The sequence below is a fragment of the Pelodiscus sinensis genome, chromosome 3, assembly GCF_049634645.1.
Source record: "Pelodiscus sinensis isolate JC-2024 chromosome 3, ASM4963464v1, whole genome shotgun sequence".
NCBI lineage: Eukaryota > Metazoa > Chordata > Testudines > Trionychidae > Pelodiscus > Pelodiscus sinensis.
In genome coordinates, this window is record NC_134713.1 from 18880959 (window position 1) to 18902066 (window position 21108).

Here is a 21108-nt window from a genome sequence, read left to right on the forward strand (position 1 = left end):
TTGATCTTTAATATCGTCCGTTTCTCTTCCTAAGTTTTGAGAATATGTGATAAAAAAGTTGGAAAATGAAATAAAGTACATTTGCAGTAGGTAATTCCTCTTTTATGGTTATTTTTAAGTCTACTTAATTCATCAGAATCTTATTTTCATTAAGGTCCATCCAATTGGATTGAATTATACTCAAATCAGTGAGATGATTTGTCTTCAGTAACACAGTGGGCCAGAGATGTAAGATTGTATAACTTAAGATTCCTTCATGCTCAGATTCTATTATAAAGTAACAAGTTATTAGATGTACTTACGTGACAGGGATGTTGATGTAACCTACACATTCAGGAGCCACAGGATGGTCATCCTACCTTAATTTTCACTTTCTTACAGTGTCAGTTGCTTTCCTTGCTGCACTTCTTTCTTTGCCCCATCAGGAGGGATGTGTGTGTATTAACATGATTTTGTACTCCCTTAGGGTATGTCTACACTAGCCCCCTAGTTCGAAGTAGGGAGGCTAATGTAGGGATTCAAAACTGCAAATAAAGCCCGGGATTTAAATATCCCGGGCTTTGTTTGCATGTTCCCGTCCGGTCGCCATTTTGAAATTCCACTAGCCTGAAGTAACTGCCCGCGGCTACACGCGGCAGTGAAACAGCAATTCGAACTAAGTCCTTAGTTTGAATTAACTGTTATTTCTCCTGGAATGAGGTGTAACAGTTAATTCAAACTAAGGACTTAGTTCAGATTACTGTTTCGCTGCAACATGTAGCCGCAGGCAGTTACTTCAGGCTAGTGGAATTTCAAAATGGCGACTGGATGGGAACATGCAAATAAAGCCCGGGATATTTAAATCCCGGGCTTCATTTGCAATTTCGAATGCCTACATTAGCCTCCCTAGTTCGAACTAGTGGGCTAGTGTAGACATACCCTTAGATTCAGTGGATCAAATTCCGAGCTGATTTGTAAGAAGGATTTCATGCAAATTATGTGTAAGTGCATGAGGGTTCAAATATGAGTAAGTCTAGAATGAGTGTAAGTTGGTGCACTTTCAGAGCATCAGAAAGAGAGATAAACTTCCTGAAGACTAATGGTATTTCTACACTGCAGTCTGATGTGTGACAGCAGGATAGGTCACACTATGCTAGTGTGTCTAAAAATAGCAAGATAGACATGGGTGGCACAGGCTCAGCATGGGCTAGTTTATATACCTAAAATCCAAATCACACTTGCACAGCCCATGCTGAAAGCCATGCCATCACGTCTATACTGTATTTTTAGCCTGTCTTGCACAGAGAACCATGGGTGTATCTGCCGGTGCTACAGTCCCCGGTCAGGTTGCAATGTAGACAAATCAGAGGCTAACTTTTTCAGACTTCATGGTCCTCCCAACAGTTGCAGCAGCATTGTCCACAGGGTTGGGGAGGAGAGAGACTGAAACATTTTGAATGTGTCTGTTTGAAACCATGTGCACCAATTCTGAATGCCTTGTTTGGATTTGGGTTTGTTTTTTAATCCAGGAACATGGGATGTTGCAGAAGCAAAAGCTTATCCTCTAACCTTTGGGACTTTACCAGAGCTGTCTGTGGAGTTAAGTGAGTGGTCTTTCTGTGGACACTTTTTATTCACTTCCTCACACATTTTTAAACATCCACATTCCCAGATATTCAGGCACTTAATAATTCTCCCCACCATTATTAGCAGTATTTCAGTGTTTTCTCTCACAGCTTGTTCACGTTTGAAATCCAATGCTCCAATCTTATAGTGACTGATTTTAGTGTATTTCCTTGAACACAGTCCTACCCTTTGTGTTATCCTTGTATGACTTTAAAGCTGAAGATATATACTTACCAGTTATTTTAAAAAATCTAAATAGTACCATATTGATCAATAACTAACTACGCTTTAGATCAGATAACGAGAAAACACCAACCCCTCCTCAAATATTGCTCCACCAGCAAACTCTCTTCTCATAATCCACCATAAATATTTGGGCTATGCAATGTGTCCTGAAAGCTAGCTAATTCAGGCTCTATCAGACCAAGGGAGAAGGGTGGGAAGCCACAGTTCAGCCTTGTGGAGAACACTTTAGCAGTAACATATTCATTTTTACATGTAGGGAATTCTAGCTTGAGATCCTCTGCTGATTACAACTGCCGGGAGAGAAGCAGTCTTTTTTGGACTTTTCATTTCACTTCAGCTTCATCTGTGCATTCCCATATCTCACCTACAATTGTATATGCTTCTTCTTTTGTCTATATGGATCCTGAGTGGTTGAAGTAGTGACACAGTAGACAGCATAACACTGACTTACCACTGTGCAGTACTGATGAGCAAAAAGGTGGATGTGGAGTTTAAGATCCAGAATTCTTATTAGAATATTTTGAAAAGATTTAGTCTTGTATTGGTTTGTATACAAGACTCTCCATTGACTTCAACAGGAGTTTTGGATGTACAAGGAATGCAGAATCTGGTCCTAAACATTTAGGACATGTTAAGTGAAAGCATGCATACCAGTTTTCCCTCTAAGCTGCATGGCAGCACAGCTTCGCAGGTGATTAATCAGCCCCACCCAGTCAGAGGCTCAGGGCTCCATGCCATGCATCTTAGAGGGAACACTGATGCATACATATATACATACAGCATATATGTTGAGCTGTGCAAGCCAAAAAAAACATAATTCTGCCCCACAGCAAGACATTTCATATATTTTTCAATCTTGCATTAACCCAGTGGTCTGAGATATCACGAGACAACATGAGAGAGACAAACATCATTGCTCTCATCCTTGTTAGTGAGTGCATCAAAACGGCAAATTGCTACAGGGTAGAAACTGCAGAAACAGAGAAAATATTTAGGGAAAGGTTGAAAAAAGGCCACAGAAACCAGCAAAATATCATATTATTGGACATGATGAAGAGTCAACAACAATATTAAGAGAAGAACTAATCTATAATATAAGTAGTATCAAAGATCAATGTTCTGTAAGGAGTTACTTAGCACTTGTAATAGTGAACTCTGCTGTTTTAATTACTTAAAGAGAGGCTAGATTGGCACGGATGCTTTTGCGCAAAAGCACTTTTTGCGGAAAAGCGTCCGTGCCAATCTAGACGCAGTCTTGCGCAAGAAAGCCCCGATGGCCATTTTTGCCATCGGGGCTTTTTTGTGCAAAATGGTTCTCAGTTGTCTACACTGGCCCTCTCTTGCACAAATGCTTTTGCACAAGGGCTTTTTCCCGAGTGGGAGAGTCATTGTATTTGCGCAAGAACACTGATGATCATACATTAGATCGTCAGTGTTCTCGTGCAAATTCAAGTGGCCAGTGTAGACAGCTGGCAAGTTTTTCCGCTAAAGCAAATGCCTACATGTAAAAAGGAATAACTAAAGGCCTGATTCAACTCTCTTTCAAGTCAGTAGGAGTCTTTCCATTGACTTAAATAGGGGAGTTGGATCTGGCTTTATATCAGATGTATAATGGATGAGGTTTTTGTTTTAGGGACTGAAACTCCAATTTGACATCCCAAAAGTCATTTGCCAGCCAAACAGATTACGACTTTGGACAATACATGCTCAATCACTGTTCAGAGGGATATTCTGATAGTAATGTAATCATGTGCTGTCCTTGTTCAGCCTTTGAATAAGTTCAGTGTTATGAGCAACACAAATTAATTTTTGCAGCTTAAATTCCATAATACTGCAGCTGTGCTGGTCAGGAAAAGATTAATTGGCCTTAACAACGTGAATATATCTAAGTGATTGTTTTTGGTTTTGTTTTTTATTAAAAGGCGTACTTGTTTCTATTCAGGTAATCTGAAGAGTAAATCATCTCAGGATGGCCCCTCCAAATATCACTGGAATGCCAGCTTATCCTTCCTCGCAGTGGATGATGCATGGCTTGGCCAGCGTATGTTCATTTTCTGACTGATTAATTTGTTCATTGTCTGTGGAGAGATGAGTGCAGGTTGCTTTTTGCCTTTGTCATTTGAGCATAAAAAAACACACACCATCTACCAACGAAGTATCTTTTGGCCAGTGGGACTGCTTGTTTGAGGAAGCCAAGGAGTAATCAGTTTGCTCTCAGGGTACAATTCAGATCGGTCTGATTTTCTGAAGTGCTGATTCACTCCAGCTTGAAATCAATCGGAACTGCAAGTGCTTTACATCTCTAAAAATCTGGCCCATATTTAATAATATGGTCAATTGTCATTTAAAAAGTTTCTTCATGCATCTTTTATAAATACACTTCATTTGGTTTTTTTTTGACATTTACAAATCAAATTTATTTTTTAGCATTTAGTTGTATATCTTGGGCACATCTATCACCTTGAACAAGATTCTTCATTATTTTTTACAATATATTTCTAATGAATTTCTTTTCCAGTTTCTTATGCTCGAACATAGTGCTGCAGTGTTTGTGTTGCAGACATTTCAGGGAATTGTTTATTTATTTGTTTTTAAGATTGTGTTATTTTTTTAACATTCACAGAAACATTTTTAATTTCATAAAACTTGGGTTTTGCAAAACCTAAATTTGGGAGTAAATTTGACTTTACAGTATCTCTTTAAAGATTTGTTTTATAATAGAATGTCAGCATGAATTTTGAAGATTTTTCACTTTTGTTAAAATGACAGTTAAAGGAACACTGTGGATATAATTTCTAAAATTTAAAAAACATGTTACTAGTCAGCATTGGTTATTAAAATTAAAAACAAAAGTTAGATTTGTTTTTTATTATTTCATAGATTCCAAGGCCCAAAGGGATTATTGTGATCAACGTACTTTGAGTATTTTGTTTAGTTTCACTATCCAAATTGAATGAAGTGAGAAGAGTAAAGTGGACAGCTAGTAGCTGATTTCACATCTTGTTTTCCATGTACTAGCATGATGCTGGAATGTTTGGAGGAAATGGTTTCATTGATAAATTTTTAATTTTTTTTTTTAATAAAAATATTCATATTAACATATGTTAAACTTATTTAAAAAAACAGAACCTAAATGGGGATCCTGTTAGTGTCCCTTAAAACATGAGGAGTGAAATCTTGGACCCCATGAAGTCAGTAGGAGAACTCCCATCAGTTTCACTGAAGTCAGGATTTCAATGAAGGTTTTCCACTGGAAAGTGTTTTTTTAATTTTATAATCTGTGTGAAAGATTTATATGGATAGGAAGATGAGGTTGGCACAAGCAGTGGCCAGATCCAATCTGCACAGTGAGAGACTCAATGACCTAGCCTATGCAGATGACCTGGCCTTGGTTGTCGACAGCTCAGAGAACCTCCAGCAGATGCTCGATGTCACCAGCTGAGCTGTCAAGTGGATGGGCCTCCACATTAATGCAAAGAAGTGTGCCTCCCTCCACATTTAGGGCAGCATCAGGGATCTGGTGAGTCCCATGTGGTTTTACTGGCATCTAGGTACACCCACAAGAGTTCACGTCCAACAGACCTCTGAGGATACAATTGAAGAGATTCTGCAAGATGTGACCTTCATCGATGACTCTCTGCTCGCCCCATGGCAAAAGATAATGCACTGAACATGTTCCTGATACCCCACATCTCATCCTCATGCGCTTGGCCATGGCACCCCCTGGACACAGCAGACAACGCCATCCAGCAGCTGGTGAGGAAATGACTCTGCCTCCCCCAGAGGGCCAGGACGTATATTATCTATATCTCTCAGAGGCAGGGCACCATCAACGTTCCTCAGATGGGCGATCTCTGCAACATGGTGGCGATCACCACATCTTCCACATCCTGACGTGCCTGGAGCCGAGTGTGAGGAGCATCACTGAGAGCACAGTGTGGGACATGCTCAGGAAATGCATCCCCAGGGCTCCTCTGAGCAGGACGTCGCCACGTACCTCAGCAGTTCACTGGAGGCCGAGTTTGGGAGAGGTGGGGAGACCTGTCCTTGCAGTACCTTATGACGACTGGGGAAGAGGATTGGCTGCTGCTGGACATAGTTGAGAAGTGCCAAGAGCTGGGAGTCCTGGTGCTGCACGTCAAGACCTGGAGCCCGGGGTTATGAGGTTCATATTCACGTCCTGCTCAGAGAGGGCTTGGGCACGTGGAACTCCCACTGTGAGTTGGTGCTACAAAAGTGCAGCCTTGGTCTGCACCACACCCAGCTCATGAGGCAGCTGATGGTGTCTGACACCACCATCAGTGCCAGGATGACAGACTAAGATGAGGGACATGGCCAGGAAACCCCCCTTCTTCCTTCACTAAACAAGACTATATATCCTTTCACAGGAGACACACAAGACTGCTGATCAGGGACATGGATGAGTGAATGAGACCGCTGCTGAGAGATATGGTTAAGTAAATCACCTGCGTCCTTTCCTGATGGATTGTGTATCTTTTCACTGAAGACCCACAAGACACGGACAGACCATGAGACACACTCCACTAAGTGATGCACTCCACCCATGTTCCTAAGTGCTTAAACTGCCATAGACGGTTATTCTGTGCCCTTTATAGGTCGCATCCCTGAGGACACTTATTCACTGATGCATCAAAAACCCACCCTCCTTAATCCGGGACAACGCTGATTATGTACTGCTATGTATCTCATTAACCGTGTAAACCAATACTTGTATTTCCTCATAACTCAAGCTTAACCTGGGATGTACAGTGCCTTCCTTTTTAACTTGTATCTTGTAAACTTTATTTGGAACATTAGCTTTAATAACACCTTTTCAATCTAATTACACTTCTGCCGGTGGGATACTCTATCTTGCACGATTGCTTTCATCTCTACTTTCTATGGCCATGATAACTAACAAAGCTATGATAACTAATGATTGAATAGAAGAAGCAGATATTAATCTGCTGGCATCTTTCCATTTCTGCCCAGCACTAATTAAGATTCTGGAACAGATGCACAGCTTTCCTGTCACTGGATTTTATAAATAACATGTTCCCAGACCATTGCTCACTGGAGCTGTTTAGGTGTGCCAGGCATTTGGCATTATAATTTCTGAGCCTAGTCCTGGCTATACATGAGTAAGGAGGAAGACAGGATAGGTGCTCTTCCATTGGTATTTCCTTGTATTTTATTTGGCATATGCTACTGTTTGAGCATTTTTTATTTGATTCCCAGATGGATAGGAAAACAGAGCTCTTCTGCTTCCACGGAATGGCATCAAGTTTAACTGATGGCTTGAATATAGAGCTGTGAACTCAGCAGCTGTTGCTATTTACTGTTCATTTTAATTGAAAGAGGAAATGGAAAGTTTTCTGCACACAGCAGCAGCTTTTTTGTTATTTATTATTATCATTATTATTATTACTATTATTATTACTACAGGATAGCAGATGGAAGGAAAATGTCACTAGAACATACTTCTTCGATTTAGTTGAGATAATGCCTGGCATTTGGGTTTGTGCTGGCATGTGACTTAGCTTTTTAAACAACGCCTATTAACTCTTTCACATATGAGGGCTGTGTCTACACTGGCCACTTATTCCGGAAAAACAGCTGCTTTTCCGGAATAACTTGCCAGCTGTCTACACTGGCCCCTTGAATTTCCGGAAAAGCACTGACGATCTACTGTAAAATCATCAGTGCTTTTCCAGAAAAACTATGCTGCTCCCGTTCTGGCAAAAGTCCTTTTCCGGAAAACTGTTCCGGAAAAGAGCCAGTGTAGACAGCACAGATTTCTTTTCCGCAAAAGGCCCCGATCGCGAAAATGACGATCGGGGCTTTTTTGCAGAAAAGTGCGTCTACATTGGCACGGACGCTTTTCCGGAAAAAGTGCTTTTCCGGAAAAGCATCCTGCCAATGTAGACGCGCTTTTTCCGAAAATACTTATAACGGAAAACTGTTCCGTTTTAAGCATTTCCAGAAAATCATGCCAGTGTAGACGTAGCCGAGGACTAAATATGTCACTTTGAATGGAAGACTGCAAGAGGTTACTCCTACCCATTGAGTCAATTCCTTTTCATTTCTCTAGCAGTTTTTTGACAGGTGTGCATAGTGGTGAGAGCAAGGGATGAAGCATCATGAGCCTGGGGCTGTATTCTTAGCTCTGCTCCAGACTCATGGGCAAATTGCCCTCCCTGATAATAATAATGACCTATTCCACTGCATGTGGGGTGAGTTGCGACTTGTGTCCCAGCAATCAGTGTTAACAGTTTATCTGGTAGGCTGAGGAAAAAGTCTCCAGTCTGGAGTTAATAGTTAATAACACTGCTTTTGTGAAAGTGGCCAAGGGATCTTTTGGGGTACATACTGTATTTACTACACACTTATTTTGAAATAAGCTATTCTGGAATAGTTATTCCGAAATAGCTTATTTTGAAATATCACATCTACACTGCAGGGAGACCTCAAAATTAGTCTGAGGCAGGCTTCCCTAATATAGACTTGTTATTTTGATTTAAAGCCCCAGGAGGCACCGGGGAGGAATAACTTAGAATGGCCTTGATGAGGGGCTATTTCGAAATAGCAGCATTGGAGCATCTATACATGCCTTATTTTGAAAAAGCTATTTCAGTGTAGGTGGTTATTTCTTGTAGAATGAGATTTACAGATTTCAGAATAAGCCGTCTGTTATTTTGAAATTATTTCAAAATAATGGAATGGCTGTGTAGACACTCGCATTGTTATTTTGAAATAACACTAGTGATCTCGAAATAACAGTGCAGTGTAGATGCACCCTTAATGACCGCAAGGGTAATTTTTACATATTATTCAGAAGACGTCATCTTTAGAAGCACAGTACCTCAGTGTCACAGGGAATTGGTTCATTATTGACCCAGAAGGGAACATATGACTGTGATACCAAGCACTATGGGTGTAGTTTAGGAGGATGGAGGGCATTGCTCCCCCCGACAAAGGAGTAGGGTGGTGTCAAGCAGAGTCACATAACACTCCATCCCCATTTCTGCAAGCATCAAGCTGCCCTGCAAGGCTTGCTCTGTCCAGATTGCACTTTCCTAAACTAATTTTTAGACTTTTAGGTGCATGTTTTCTCTTTAAATACATGTAAATATTTCTCACTTTAACTCATATACTTGAACTCATTTAATATTCTGTCTTATTTTGTTAATAAACTTGTTTCACTATTAATTGAAACCAACAGTGGTGTGCTTGAATCAAAGTGAATGTTAACTCCAGTTAATGTGGCAAGCTGAAGCTCTGTCTCTTTAGAGGACCAAATGGGACTTATTGCTTCTCTGAATCATGCACAAGAGAGCTAGGCATTACAGAGCATGTGCTTTGATGGAGATTTGAGACTAAGGAGGTGTTGGGGTTACCTTTTTGTTTGTCTGTCACCATGGCTGGTGGTACCCAGAGTGTAATGGTGTGCGGTGGGCATGCTGCTGGGGTCAGAGTTGCTGGACAGAGCTGCAGCTATACATAGACACTCAAGGTGTGACCTGCATGCTTGTAGGCTGGTTGGCTATGTCTACACTGCAGCGCTATTTCAGGATACCAGAGGTATCTGCGTCTTTTGAGCATACCCATTATTTTGAAATTCCAACTTCCCTGTAAACTATTCCAACTTCCCTGTAAATCCTATGCCACGAGGAGCAAGGGAGGTTTCGGAATAGTGATTTATTTCAAAGTAAGTGTTGGGTAGACAGTGCCAAATTTTGAAATAAGCTATTTCAAAATAACATCAAAATAAGATACAAAATTTGCATAGCTCAAATTGCGTATCTTATTTTAACCTACGGTGCAGTGCAGACACACCTATTGTGAGCATCTCAGGCAGAGAGTTATTGTCACTCCACCAGAGTTCTGCCTCACATTGGTTTTTACTTGCAATTCAGGAAGTAATATAGCAGGGAAAAGTTAAGTGTAGCTGTACAGAATGGTGGGCTCATATTCACAGTTTATGTTTACTTATTCCTAGCTCTGTCTGGATCATTCATTTGGACATGTCTTCATCTATTCTACAAGTGTTCATTTACCCAACATATATGTACTTGGATTTATTATGGATGTTAAAATGTGTTTACTCGAGTAAACATGTAACCACTGAAAATGTCAGTGATTACACATTTACATTCCGGGGAAGGGGGGCAGAGAGGCAGGTCCTATGGAGCCACCTGCCCTCCCACCTATGCTGCTGTCTCTATATCACTATCACATCCCTGTGTTTTACAATATACTGCATTAGAAAATGATTCCTTCCTTATGATTAAGAAAATACATGTGTGAGTGTCTAAAGTATGTTTTTAAAAATAATTTTAAAACTATTAAAATTATTTGAGCAATACATTCATTATCATTATATTACATTGGCATCAAGTTGGACAAAGCATTTTTTTTTTTAAATTCTCTTATAGCTGGTAGCAGTGTTTTGATGCTGATGCCTTTTCAGTTTGAAGAAGCCTTTTCTGCTAGCTCAGAATTGATTTACATTTGTTATTTTTAGAAGACATGGTAGGTTAAAAGTTTTCTTTCGTGTTTTAAACATCCTTATCTCTGTTAAGATCTGAGGTTCTTAGAACAGTTTTGTACTGCTTGTTTGCCTTTTACTCTACCCTTAGTTTGGACAAAGAAATTAGACTGGTCTGTTTTGCTTTCTGGTTTTCATTCACAAGCGCAGTGATTCTCAGACTGATTGGTGAATCACTTCTGTGGTATTCTGTGAAGAGTTGGCATGTTGGGCTGAATTTTCAAAGGTACCAGGCACCTAAAGTTGCAGATAGAGGCCAAGGGAGATTTTCAAAGGTGATTAAGACCATCATTTTTACTAGAGTGAATTGAAATCATTGGGAGGTAGCAGGGGTGGCCTGTCCATATAGGCGAACTAGACGGTCACCTAGGGCACCAAGTTAAATGGGGTGCTAAATGGTGGCGCAATATCATTGAGGGGTTTGGAGGTGGGGGTGCCGATTGCATCATTCGCGTAGCGTGCCAGTTGCTGGCAGCTAGTCTAGGGCCGCCTCTGGGAGGTAGGTGACTTTGAAAATCCTAGTAGGTGCCTATCTGCATCCATAAGCGCCTCAATAACATTGTAAATCTGGCTTATGATGCTGCCTCTATTTCACCTCCTTATTTGTCTCTCTGAGAAACAGAATAGATGGAAAAAGGAAGATGAAATCAAGAGAGTGTGACTAAATTACTTTCAGAAAAGGAAAAGATGCACTGAGGACATTTACAAATAGCTTAAATAAGGATGTTAAATATTGGTTAATTGAATGGTTGATTAACCTCATGAATTCTTATCCGTTAGTCGACTATTCTATAGTCCCTGGAAGGTAGGGCCAGCAGCCAGTGTGCTCTGGCCCCACTCCCAAAGAGCCCCCTGCCACTCCATGCTGCTGCCTCTGTATCAGAGGCAGCAGCGTGGGGTGCCAGGTGGGAGCTGCTCCGTGAGGGGAGCCACTTTAAAAACCAGCTCTCCTCGCGGACCGGCTGCCTGTTGCCCTGCACTGCTACCTCTGATACAGTGGCAGCAGTGCAGGAGGTAGCAGTCCCTGTCTGGGGTGGGTCTGAGCTCCCAGACCTGGCGTGAGCCGGAACTGAGCCGGACTGCCCGCCTTCCCAGCTCCTAATATACTTTAAATGCACAGCTGCAGCAGGGGTAGGTCCCAGACCCAGTACAAGCTAGGACTGAGCTAGGCTGCTAGCCAGCCTGCTAAAAATGTACTGTTGCGTGGGGGGAGGAAATGCGTGTGGTCTATAGCATTAACCTATAAGCTTTTGCTTATCGGTTAACCTGCTAATCGACTACACTATTACACCCCTAAACTTAAATCCTTTCCTAGTATTTCACTTCCCTCTGAGCAATTGCTTTAGCTGCTATGGGGATTCTATGCCACTGTGAATGGAAGAGGAGATGGTCCGGGAAACAATCTCTCTGGTAAGATGTGGACCACATTAACATGCTGCAATCTCTGCAAACATTTCAGGGAATCTTTTAAAATGTTCTTAATGAAATTAAAACATTTCAGTTAATATCAGGTTTTGTAAAGCCTGTTTCCCAAAGGGAACAGGGAAGGAGCTTTTATAGACTCTCTGCATGTGTTTGTGGCTTTCTTTACTTGTCCTTCTGGCCCAAAGAAGTTAATCCCTTGGTGTACATTTAACATTAAATTGATAAATGTTTTTAATACAATGCCAAAATTCCCTTGTGCAGACAGTAAGGTATTAGATGTTTTATGTAATGTTTGTTTTGCTAGTCCAGACTGATGAGGAAGTAATATTACAGATTTGAATGTAATTTATTCATGTACTCTTATTAACAGATGATCCCTTAGCAGCTGACCTCAATTCCGATTGGAATGCTCCCACAGAGGAGTGGGGAAACTGGCTGGGAGAGGAGGATACATGCACAGGACCAGAGAGAGAGAAGGTGAGGGAATGATGTAAGTGAATGGGTCAGAATTGCCATGTTCAATGAAAAACAATCAAGGAAGAGCCTGAGTGGAAAGGGGCTGTAAATGAGCTGCTCCGCAGCGGAAGATCTTTCACCCCAGGAGATGATGACCGTAAGCTGACTCCTCTCTGACCCTTTGGGGATACCTAATGTTGCAGTGAGAGTCAGAGTCCCCAGCTGACACCGAGCTCCAGGCGGCGCTGCCTCGGTGTTTCAAAGTGGCAGTGCCACACGGTTGAGCTGGGGATCAGCTGTGCTGCACTGCCACTTTGAATGCCGCCTCATTCCACATGCCCTATAAGAAGCCATCTTTAGGATTGTGCACTCAGGATCTAAATTTTAGTACTTTTTTGCTCTCTTAACTGCAGTGTCTGATATTTCCCCCAGATTAACACAATGAGTGTTGCTCTATTTATGGCATCTGTTATAGGCCCTCAAAGGGTTATAGTAACAGCCTGGAATATCTGAAGTACAGCCAAGTCCCTATCCCCTCAACATGTCCCCTACAGTGGCAGTTACAAGGTGAGGAGGTGACTTAAGGTATCTGTACGCGTGAGCTAGAAGGTGTAATCTCCAGCGCAAGTAAACATACCCACATTGGCCTGCTAAAAACATAAGCACAGCTGCAGTAGGCTAAGCTGTCCTGAACATTAACCTATTTGAGACCCTAGATCCAGTGATGGTAACTCAACACCACTTGAGGTTTCTCCTATGCAAGGGGAATCCTCAGCTGTCCACTTACACTGGCTTTAAGTCATCTGTGCATTGCTGCAAAGATAGCTTTGGAAACAAATCAATGTGGCATGATTCCTAGACTTGGAAGGAACAAGCAGCTGGGTCCCATTTTTGCAGAAGGAGGCTTTGAGGTTGAAGAATTAAAAGATCTTTCACATATACACATTGGTATCAGTTAAGTTACTTCAGTTTGGCATGTATCTCCAAGAACTGCCTTTAAAAATGACTCCAGAATCCTCAGGCCTCATTTTTAATGGTGTGAGCATGGTGAACAGGACTTGGTTACACTTGGGTGGCAAAACTATTTTTCAAGCTAAACAAATGTTGATGCTGGCTGCTGTGCAAGTTATTCATACAGATATAGAAATAATGTAATCTTACAAGTCAGAGATCCAGATATCGCTGCTCATCCCAATCTCTGAGCCTCATCAATGAGTTTTGTGGACTATTGCCAGTTAGCAACTTGCAGAATTATGGACTAAAATTAAACTGCTCTGTACCTCTCCCTGAAAGCATTGAGGCTATGTCTAGACTACAGGCTTCTTGCACAAGAAGCATTTTGCGGAAGAGATCTTCCACAAAAACTTCTTGCGCAAGAGAGTTTCCACACTGCAAAAGCACATCGAAAAAGTGATATGCTTTTCGCAAGAGAGCGTCCACACTGCCTGGATGCTCTCTCGCAAGTAAGCAGTGATTGCTATGGACAGAATGGCCACCAGGGCACCTGCCCTTTTTCCTCTTCTCTCCTCTTGTGCAAAAAACTCCTCTTGCGCATCCATACACACCTTTTTGTGAAAGAGTTCTTTTGCAAAAAGGAGTTATTCCTCATAGAATGAGGAATACCTACACTGGAAAAAATCCTCTCTTCTTTCATTTTACTTGCACAAAAATGTGCTGGAGGTGTGGACGCTCTGTGAGCTTTTGTGCATAAATCTCTGTTTTTGCGCAAAAACTCTGTAGTGTAGTCCTAGCCTGAGAAAAAGGTATAATACTTTAATGCTGTCTAAAACAACTATGCAGTAGTTGGATAAATTACACACTATTAACTCAAATCCTTTTAAAATTAGATTTGCCCTATGTTTATTTTTAATTTCTAACTGCTTATAAATTGTATATTTGCATTTTCTCTTATTTATTCTTAAATCCTCAGCAAGGTTTAAAAATGAGAACAGAAGACGTTTCAAGTGAATTGATATTTATGAAACACAGCAGAAATGCTATCTGTCCCTCTTTCAAAATACTCCAGGACCCTTTTAACAATTTACCCCATAATGGTGAGTGATTATTTTTACACTTTGGAGAACTGTGATTTCAGAAATGTGGTAATCCATCCCGTCTTTATCCATTTATTAGTTTTAACTAAAATGTTAATGGTCTTTTTTTTTAGAAGTATATGTTCACTTTTACAGAGAAGCACAATAACATTATTTAATCAAATGTTCTTTGTCAAGGTTTGCAGATGATACCAAGCTGGGAAGGGTTGCAACTGCTTTGGAGGATAGGGTCATAATTCAGAATTATCTGGACAATCTGGAGAAATGGTCTGAGGATAAATAGGAGGAAATTTAATAAGGACAAATGCGAAGTACTCCACTTAAGAAGGAACAATCCATTTCACACATACAGAAGAGGAAGTGACTGTCTAGAAAGGAGCATGGCAGAAAGGGATCTACAGGTCATAGTGAACCACAAGCTAAATATAAATCAACAGTATGACACTGTTCTAAAAAAGGCAAACATGATTCTGGGATGCATTAACAGGAGTGTTGTGAACAAGGCATGAGAAATCATTCTTCCACTCTACTCTGTATTCATTAAGCCTCAATTGGAGTATTGTATTCAGTTCTGGGAACCATATTTTAAGAAAGATGTGGAGAAGGTCCAGAGAAGAGCAACAAAAATGATTAAAGGTCTAGAAAACATGAGCTATGAGGGAAGGCTGGAGGATTGGGCTTGTTTAGTTTGTTAAAGAGACGACTGAGAGGGGACTTGATAGTGGTTTTCAGGTATCTAAAAGGGTGTCTCAGGGAGGAGGGGGGAAATTGTTCTTATTGGCCTATGATGATAGGACAAGAAGTAATGGGATTAAATTGCAGCAAGGAAGGTTTAGGTTGGACATAAGGAAAAATTTCTTAACCGTTGGTGTGGTTAAACACTGGAATAAATTGCCTGGGGAGGTTGTGGAATTGCCATCACTGGAAATATTTAAGAGCAGGTTAGACAGACATCTGTTGGGGATGATCTAGATCAGTCTTTCTCAACCTTTTTTTTTTTATAAAGTACTCCTTTCTCAAAAAAAAAAAAAAAAAAAAAAAAAAAAAAGAATTATAAGTACCCCCAGTACCTACAGTTTTCAGACACACAACATTTTTTTCTACCATTGCAACATATTTGTTTATTAATTGTAGCCGGGATGGCGATGAAATTTTTGGATGTAAAAAGTACAAAAATAATAGAGCGCTGTAAAACTTAAAACAAAAATTCAGTTTTCTCCAAATTTCAGTTGTGTTGATGTACCCACCAGACTTCTCTCACATACCCCTAAGGGTACTCGTACCACTGGTTGTGAAATACTGATCTAGATGGTGCTTGGTCCTGCCGTGAGGGCAGGGGACTGGACTTGATGATCTCTCAAGGTCCCTTCTAGTTCTGGTATTCTGTGTTTCTAAGGTCATATGCCTGCTTCTTTAGAAGTTAATGCCAAAATTCCCATGGACTTCAATGGGAGTAGGATCAGGGCCTGTGCAGGATTTTTTTTAACACAAAACAGGGTAACAGTGATAGATATGTACCCAATCCAAAGTGCTCTGAAGTTACTGAGGCCAGGTCTATACTAGACCTGGCATTTTGGCTTAAGGTACACAACTCCAGCTATGTAGACTACCGGATATTGGATCAGGCCTGGTGTCACGGCTCATTTCTCCAACCTGACACTCCGAGTGCAGAGATTGGAGAACTGGCTAGTATAATAAACTCTGCAAAACCTGTCTTGGTGACTCCCAAAGACAAACTTGTTCGATCTCAGTCCCCCTGAGATCCAAAACGACAAAAGACTGGTTCCTTGTTGCCACCTCCCCCAAGTGACTAAAAGAAAATAAAAAATAAACCCTTTTCCAGGAGAGAGATCACTTGGGATGTCCCCAAGTAAAGCTCTCCTCCCTGTCCCCAACCTCTGTTTTGCTTGGAGTTGGGAAAAAAACAGAGGGAATCCGCAGAGAACAATGGACTCTACGCAGGTAACTAGGCGCGTAAACCTAAGGACACAACAGTCAACCAATACCGGTTAATCAAAACAAAAGGAAAACTCTTTTATTATCAAAACAAAACTACTGTTACAAGCATAATAGGTGACTAGGTGTTAAATAGCCATGAAGTGACAGACTCAGGGAAAATCCCTGGGCTATAATCCTTAGTTACAAAAGAGAAAATCAATTAGTCAGCTCAGACATGATTTCCAAATCCCCAAACAAGGAAAACAATAAACCCTGATGGACTATCTAAACTTTTCCCTACTTACACATTTCAAGAAGTCGGTTCTTGGAGAGAGAGAGTGTCGCCCATCTCCCTCAATACCTGGGAGAAACTGCTCTGATCTCAAACAAGATGAAAGAAAATCCCCTCTTTCCCAGTTTGAAATTCCTATCTGCATTTTTATTGGCTGACTGCCCAAATCCCCTTCCTACGTGCATTTCAAATTGCTTAACCCTTTCTTCACTCTTCAAGTAAGTTAGACTCTCTTTATCAGCTCCTATTTATGACACCTGGTAAACAGGTTTCTATTGTTAAATATATATGTGTAACATGAAGGATCATACTTAAATTGTTGGAGTTTTGTCTAGCAACATGATTTCAGTGTGGAAGCTTTTTATAACCTATGCTGCTATTTGTATTGCAGATGTGCCTGTTAAAAAGGAGAGGCGGAAAAGGAAGAAAATGAGGAAAGAGACTTGATGGGGCTATGTAGCTGACAGTGTGAAAACCAAATAGCACGTGTGCTGATTAGCTGCAAGAGTTCTGCTTTCTGTGGTGATGCTCTGAGCCCAAAGCAAAGAGAGGATCTAGAAGAATCCCAATAAATGGGAGGAGAGGAGAACAGGAACAGTGAGCTGGAGAGGAAGAGGGAGAGTGTGTGTGTGACAGAGAGAGAGAGAATGAACCATATAACGTGCTGAAGTTGGTGTTGAAACAGAATTGCTGTTCAAAACAACCCACTGTCCTTGATCACTTAAAGAAAACTATTAAGTAGGTTTTAGCCGATTTGCATTAAACCCTTCAGTGTCCTTTTACTTATCCACTTGTCACATTGCATGACATAGAATTAGCCAATCCATAAATATGCATGAATGTAATTAAATTCTATAAAGAATCCACCCTTTATTCCAGGCTTCATGTGCACTTTAGAATGTGATATGTAAAGTTGTGATCATTGACAGGTTAACAATGTACAGAAATTGGGTGGTATGTGCTACAGCGGTTGTAAATCATAAGAAAGCAGTTGTTAGACCTAAAGAAAGAACATCACCGTTCACTCACAAATAGCCTCTTGAATCTTTTTAACTCACTTCCGCTTTTGAAGTTGGATTTTTACCTAACCCAGTGACATTTTAATGTATTTCAGCTCACACACAGACCAGCTAGCTCCAAAAGTGAACATTTCTAGAAGAGATTTTAATTTATTTAGAAAAGTTGTGTAACTTTTCCAGGGTTTGTGGTGAGCTAGAGTTTACTAGTCTGTATGTTCAAAGCATGATCCTTTTGCTACAACTTTACTTTAGCCTGAGAGAACCTGCTGAGGACTTTTTTCCAACCTGCAGTTTGGTAGTTTTTATCATTTTATTACTTAACTTCTAATATTAAAGAAAAGTATCTAGATGAAAGTAAAAAAAATGTTTTTTATGGTGAATGGCCTATACTTCACATCTTCAAACATCTGTTTAAAACAGAAAATATCCAATAATGAAATGTTCTATCTTAAATGCCAAGAGGCTGAGAAAGGTGTGAGATTGATACCACTGAAGCTCTTTATCCACACATAACTATAAATGCTTCCCTGTACTGCACAGATAATGTGCCTCAACTCTGATCCATTTTGGGAAGGCCACCTCAAGGGGTAAGATGTTAGTTATTCAGTGTCTGCATCCATCCAGCTCTGTGCCTCTGATGAAACTGCTAAAAAGGGTTCCAGTTACTGTTGGGTGTAAAACGAACATTTGTTCCTAGACCAAAATCCTAAAACTTCTTTCACATAGGCCCGCCATCAGATGTTAGTAATGTGGAATCATGACCAGCAACTGGAACCACTGAACTAGAGGTAAAAACTTCCATTCATCAGTAACCAGAACCATACAACAAATAGTCTGGTAGCACTTTAAAGACTAACAAAATATGTAGATGGTATCTTGAGCTTTTGTGGGCACAGCCCACTTTTTCATTATACCATCTACATGTTTTGTTAGACTTTGAAGTGCTACCGGACTATTTGTTTTTTAAGTCTATCCTGTACAGGCTAACTCAGCTACCCCGTGAAGCTTCAGAACCAAACAGTCCCTGTTGCCAATGTATTTGTATAAGTGTAATTTTATCTAAAACTCTGAAAGCATACATGTTGGCTTTCACTCATGCTGTTGGATTTAAAGCATTAGTATCCCTTATAGAAACTTCTTCACAGAAATACTGTATTAATATATGTAAAAGAGCAATTATCCTGTGGTCTTAAGCACCTTTGACATAAATTAAAGATGCAGTTAATCAAAGTAATACAAGCAGCTAACTTAGTACCATAAAATGTCCCTCCCTCCACAGATAATTGCCCCATCTAGCCCCTTCCTGACATAGAACCAGAGATAATAACTGAGACTTGCAATATGACCTGAAGTGAACAAAACAGGGTTAGTTCAGTTAGTTCTCTGGGCATTTTCCCCTATCACATGGGATATTTTTAAGTAAGAACATTCAATAATACGCTTTAGAATTTGCATATCTTGTATGCTTACATATCAGTTGGGGAAAACATTTGCAATTTATGAACGAGACTAATAAAGCAAACAATGTCTTCCCTGAAAAGCAGCTTGGTAATACCATTATGAATAAAATTAATAAAATACTTGGCCTTATTTGGAAAACAATACTGTGTGCGGAATGTGATTGACGTTAAGCTACTAAATAAAAGATCTGATTTTCACCGTGCAGCTCTCATAAGTATCTTTGTGAATTCTTTTACACTCTCAGTCTTTAAGGGCTAAACATAAGAGCATAAATTTAGGATTTAGCAAGCAGATTAATAACATATGTAAATAAGAGGTGAAATTCTAGCCCCATTGAAATCAATGGCAAAGTTCCCATTCATTCCACCGTGGCCAGGATTTTACCGGAAATTTTCATTGAGCAACAGAAGATAATTCCATTGATGAATCATAGAACACTAGCACTGGAAGTGACCTCGAGAGGTCATCGAGTACAGTCCCTTGCCTTCAAGGCAGGACCAAGCTGTGTCCTTGGTCCTTGTAATAAAAAAGGAAAATATCCTAATCAAAGATGTAAGAAGGTAAGAAGGTTGGTACACCCAGAATTTCACCTACTTTTTTCTGTGTCTGTTTACAAATTTTGCAATGTTTATGTAATGCTGTTTTATTTCCAAAGTGAAATGTTTTATTTTTTTCTAATAAAAAATTTAAAATCAGTGGCAACAGTTGAGTAACTTCTGAGCAGTCTTCCAGTAATAAGGATGTATTAGAGAGAAAGAGCCTCAGGGGAAAAAACTTTCCATCGAGGAAACGTTTCATTTTCAGGCTTCCTTGGTGATATTGTGAAATAGTGTTTCAAGAATGGGAAAATCTCTCCTTGCTTTTTTTTTGAAGAAAACATATGGAGGTTTTTCTTTTGTTAGAATAAAAGAACATATGTAGTGGGCATGTGACATTTACATGTACAGCTGAGAGTCTGACAGCAACAAGAAACAGATTATATATGGCCCAGTTCTGTCATGTTTATTAATACAACTCCCACTGAGTCAGCTGGACCGTGGCCACATTAACAAACTGTTAACCATATTTTCCCCATTAGTGCAACTTCCCCAGTGGTAATAAGTAGCCACTGTAATGTAGACAGAGTTCAGATGTTCATACCATTGTGTCATCTAACATTATTTCCTATTAATATGGAAATGAATAGTTATACAAAAAGCCATACTGAGCAGAATATATTCCCACAATTACAGTATTAATTGAGCATGCTCTCCATGCACAATTTCAAGGCTGATTGTAGGCTAGCCTGGTTTGGCTGTCACCACGGAAGGTGTCAGAGTTACTGTATGAGAAGTGGAAGAGCTAATCTAGGTAAGGGTCAGGTTACATAACTTTGGTGTACACTAGGGAGTTATTTTGAAATTAACTCCCCTTATTTTGAAATAATGGGCTGGTTATTTCAAAATAACTCCTGCTTTCCATGAGGAATAATGCTAATTTCAAAGTAGTTATTTTGAAATAGCGGTAGTGTGGATGTTCTGGTGCTGCTATTTCAAAATTACTACTCCCCAGAGTAATTCAAACTAATTACTCCCCAGTGCTTCCTGGAGCTCTAAGTTGAGGTAGTACATCCACATTAATGGAGCCAACCCTTGGACTAATTTCAAGGCTTCCCTGTAGTGTAAGCCTGCAATTTTGAAATTATTATTTTGGGAGCTATTATTTTGAAATAAGTTATTCTGAAATAATTTCCTAGTGTGGGCATGTCCGTAGTTGTAAAACTACCTGACTTCTGTCTTAACTACATCTTTCATTATTGCTACTTTGTGTGGAGCTGCACAGCCTAACCAAGATTTTCAAAACTGTGTCGGAGTGTGACTGACATTAAGCTACTAAATAAATAGTCTGATTTTTTCACCATGCAATTCTCATAAGTGTCTATGTGCAGGGCTCACCAAGCGGCGGCGAGCCCCACTCGCCAGCCGTGCAGAAGCGCATGCACTGACCACGCTGCGTGGTCCCGCCAGGCTAAAATCTACTCGTCACGTGCAAGTAGATTGCTTGATTTGTCGAGCCCTGTCTATG

General features: G+C 40.3%; 1 protein-coding gene across 3 annotated transcripts in view; it reads left to right on the top strand.

Moving 5' to 3' along the window:
• LOC102460244 (protein LYRIC-like) overlaps nucleotides 1-19248 on the top strand; it is a 47367-nt gene extending 28119 nt beyond the window's left edge. Inside the window, exons 6-10 of one of the 3 annotated variants that reach the window (XM_006137575.4) lie at nucleotides 1509-1583; nucleotides 3794-3892; nucleotides 12195-12301; nucleotides 14211-14334; nucleotides 16956-19248. In XM_006137575.4, coding sequence (XP_006137637.2) covers nucleotides 1509-1583; nucleotides 3794-3892; nucleotides 12195-12301; nucleotides 14211-14334; nucleotides 16956-17011 — 461 coding nt within the window. In that variant the 3' untranslated portion in view covers nucleotides 17012-19248. Of the gene's footprint in view, nucleotides 1-1508; nucleotides 1584-3793; nucleotides 3893-12194; nucleotides 12315-14210; nucleotides 14335-16955 lie in introns of those variants that run through there. The other 2 variants (XM_075923438.1, XM_025178737.2) reach the window with 2 other exon arrangements.
• The last annotated feature ends 1860 nt before the right edge of the window (nucleotides 19249-21108 follow it).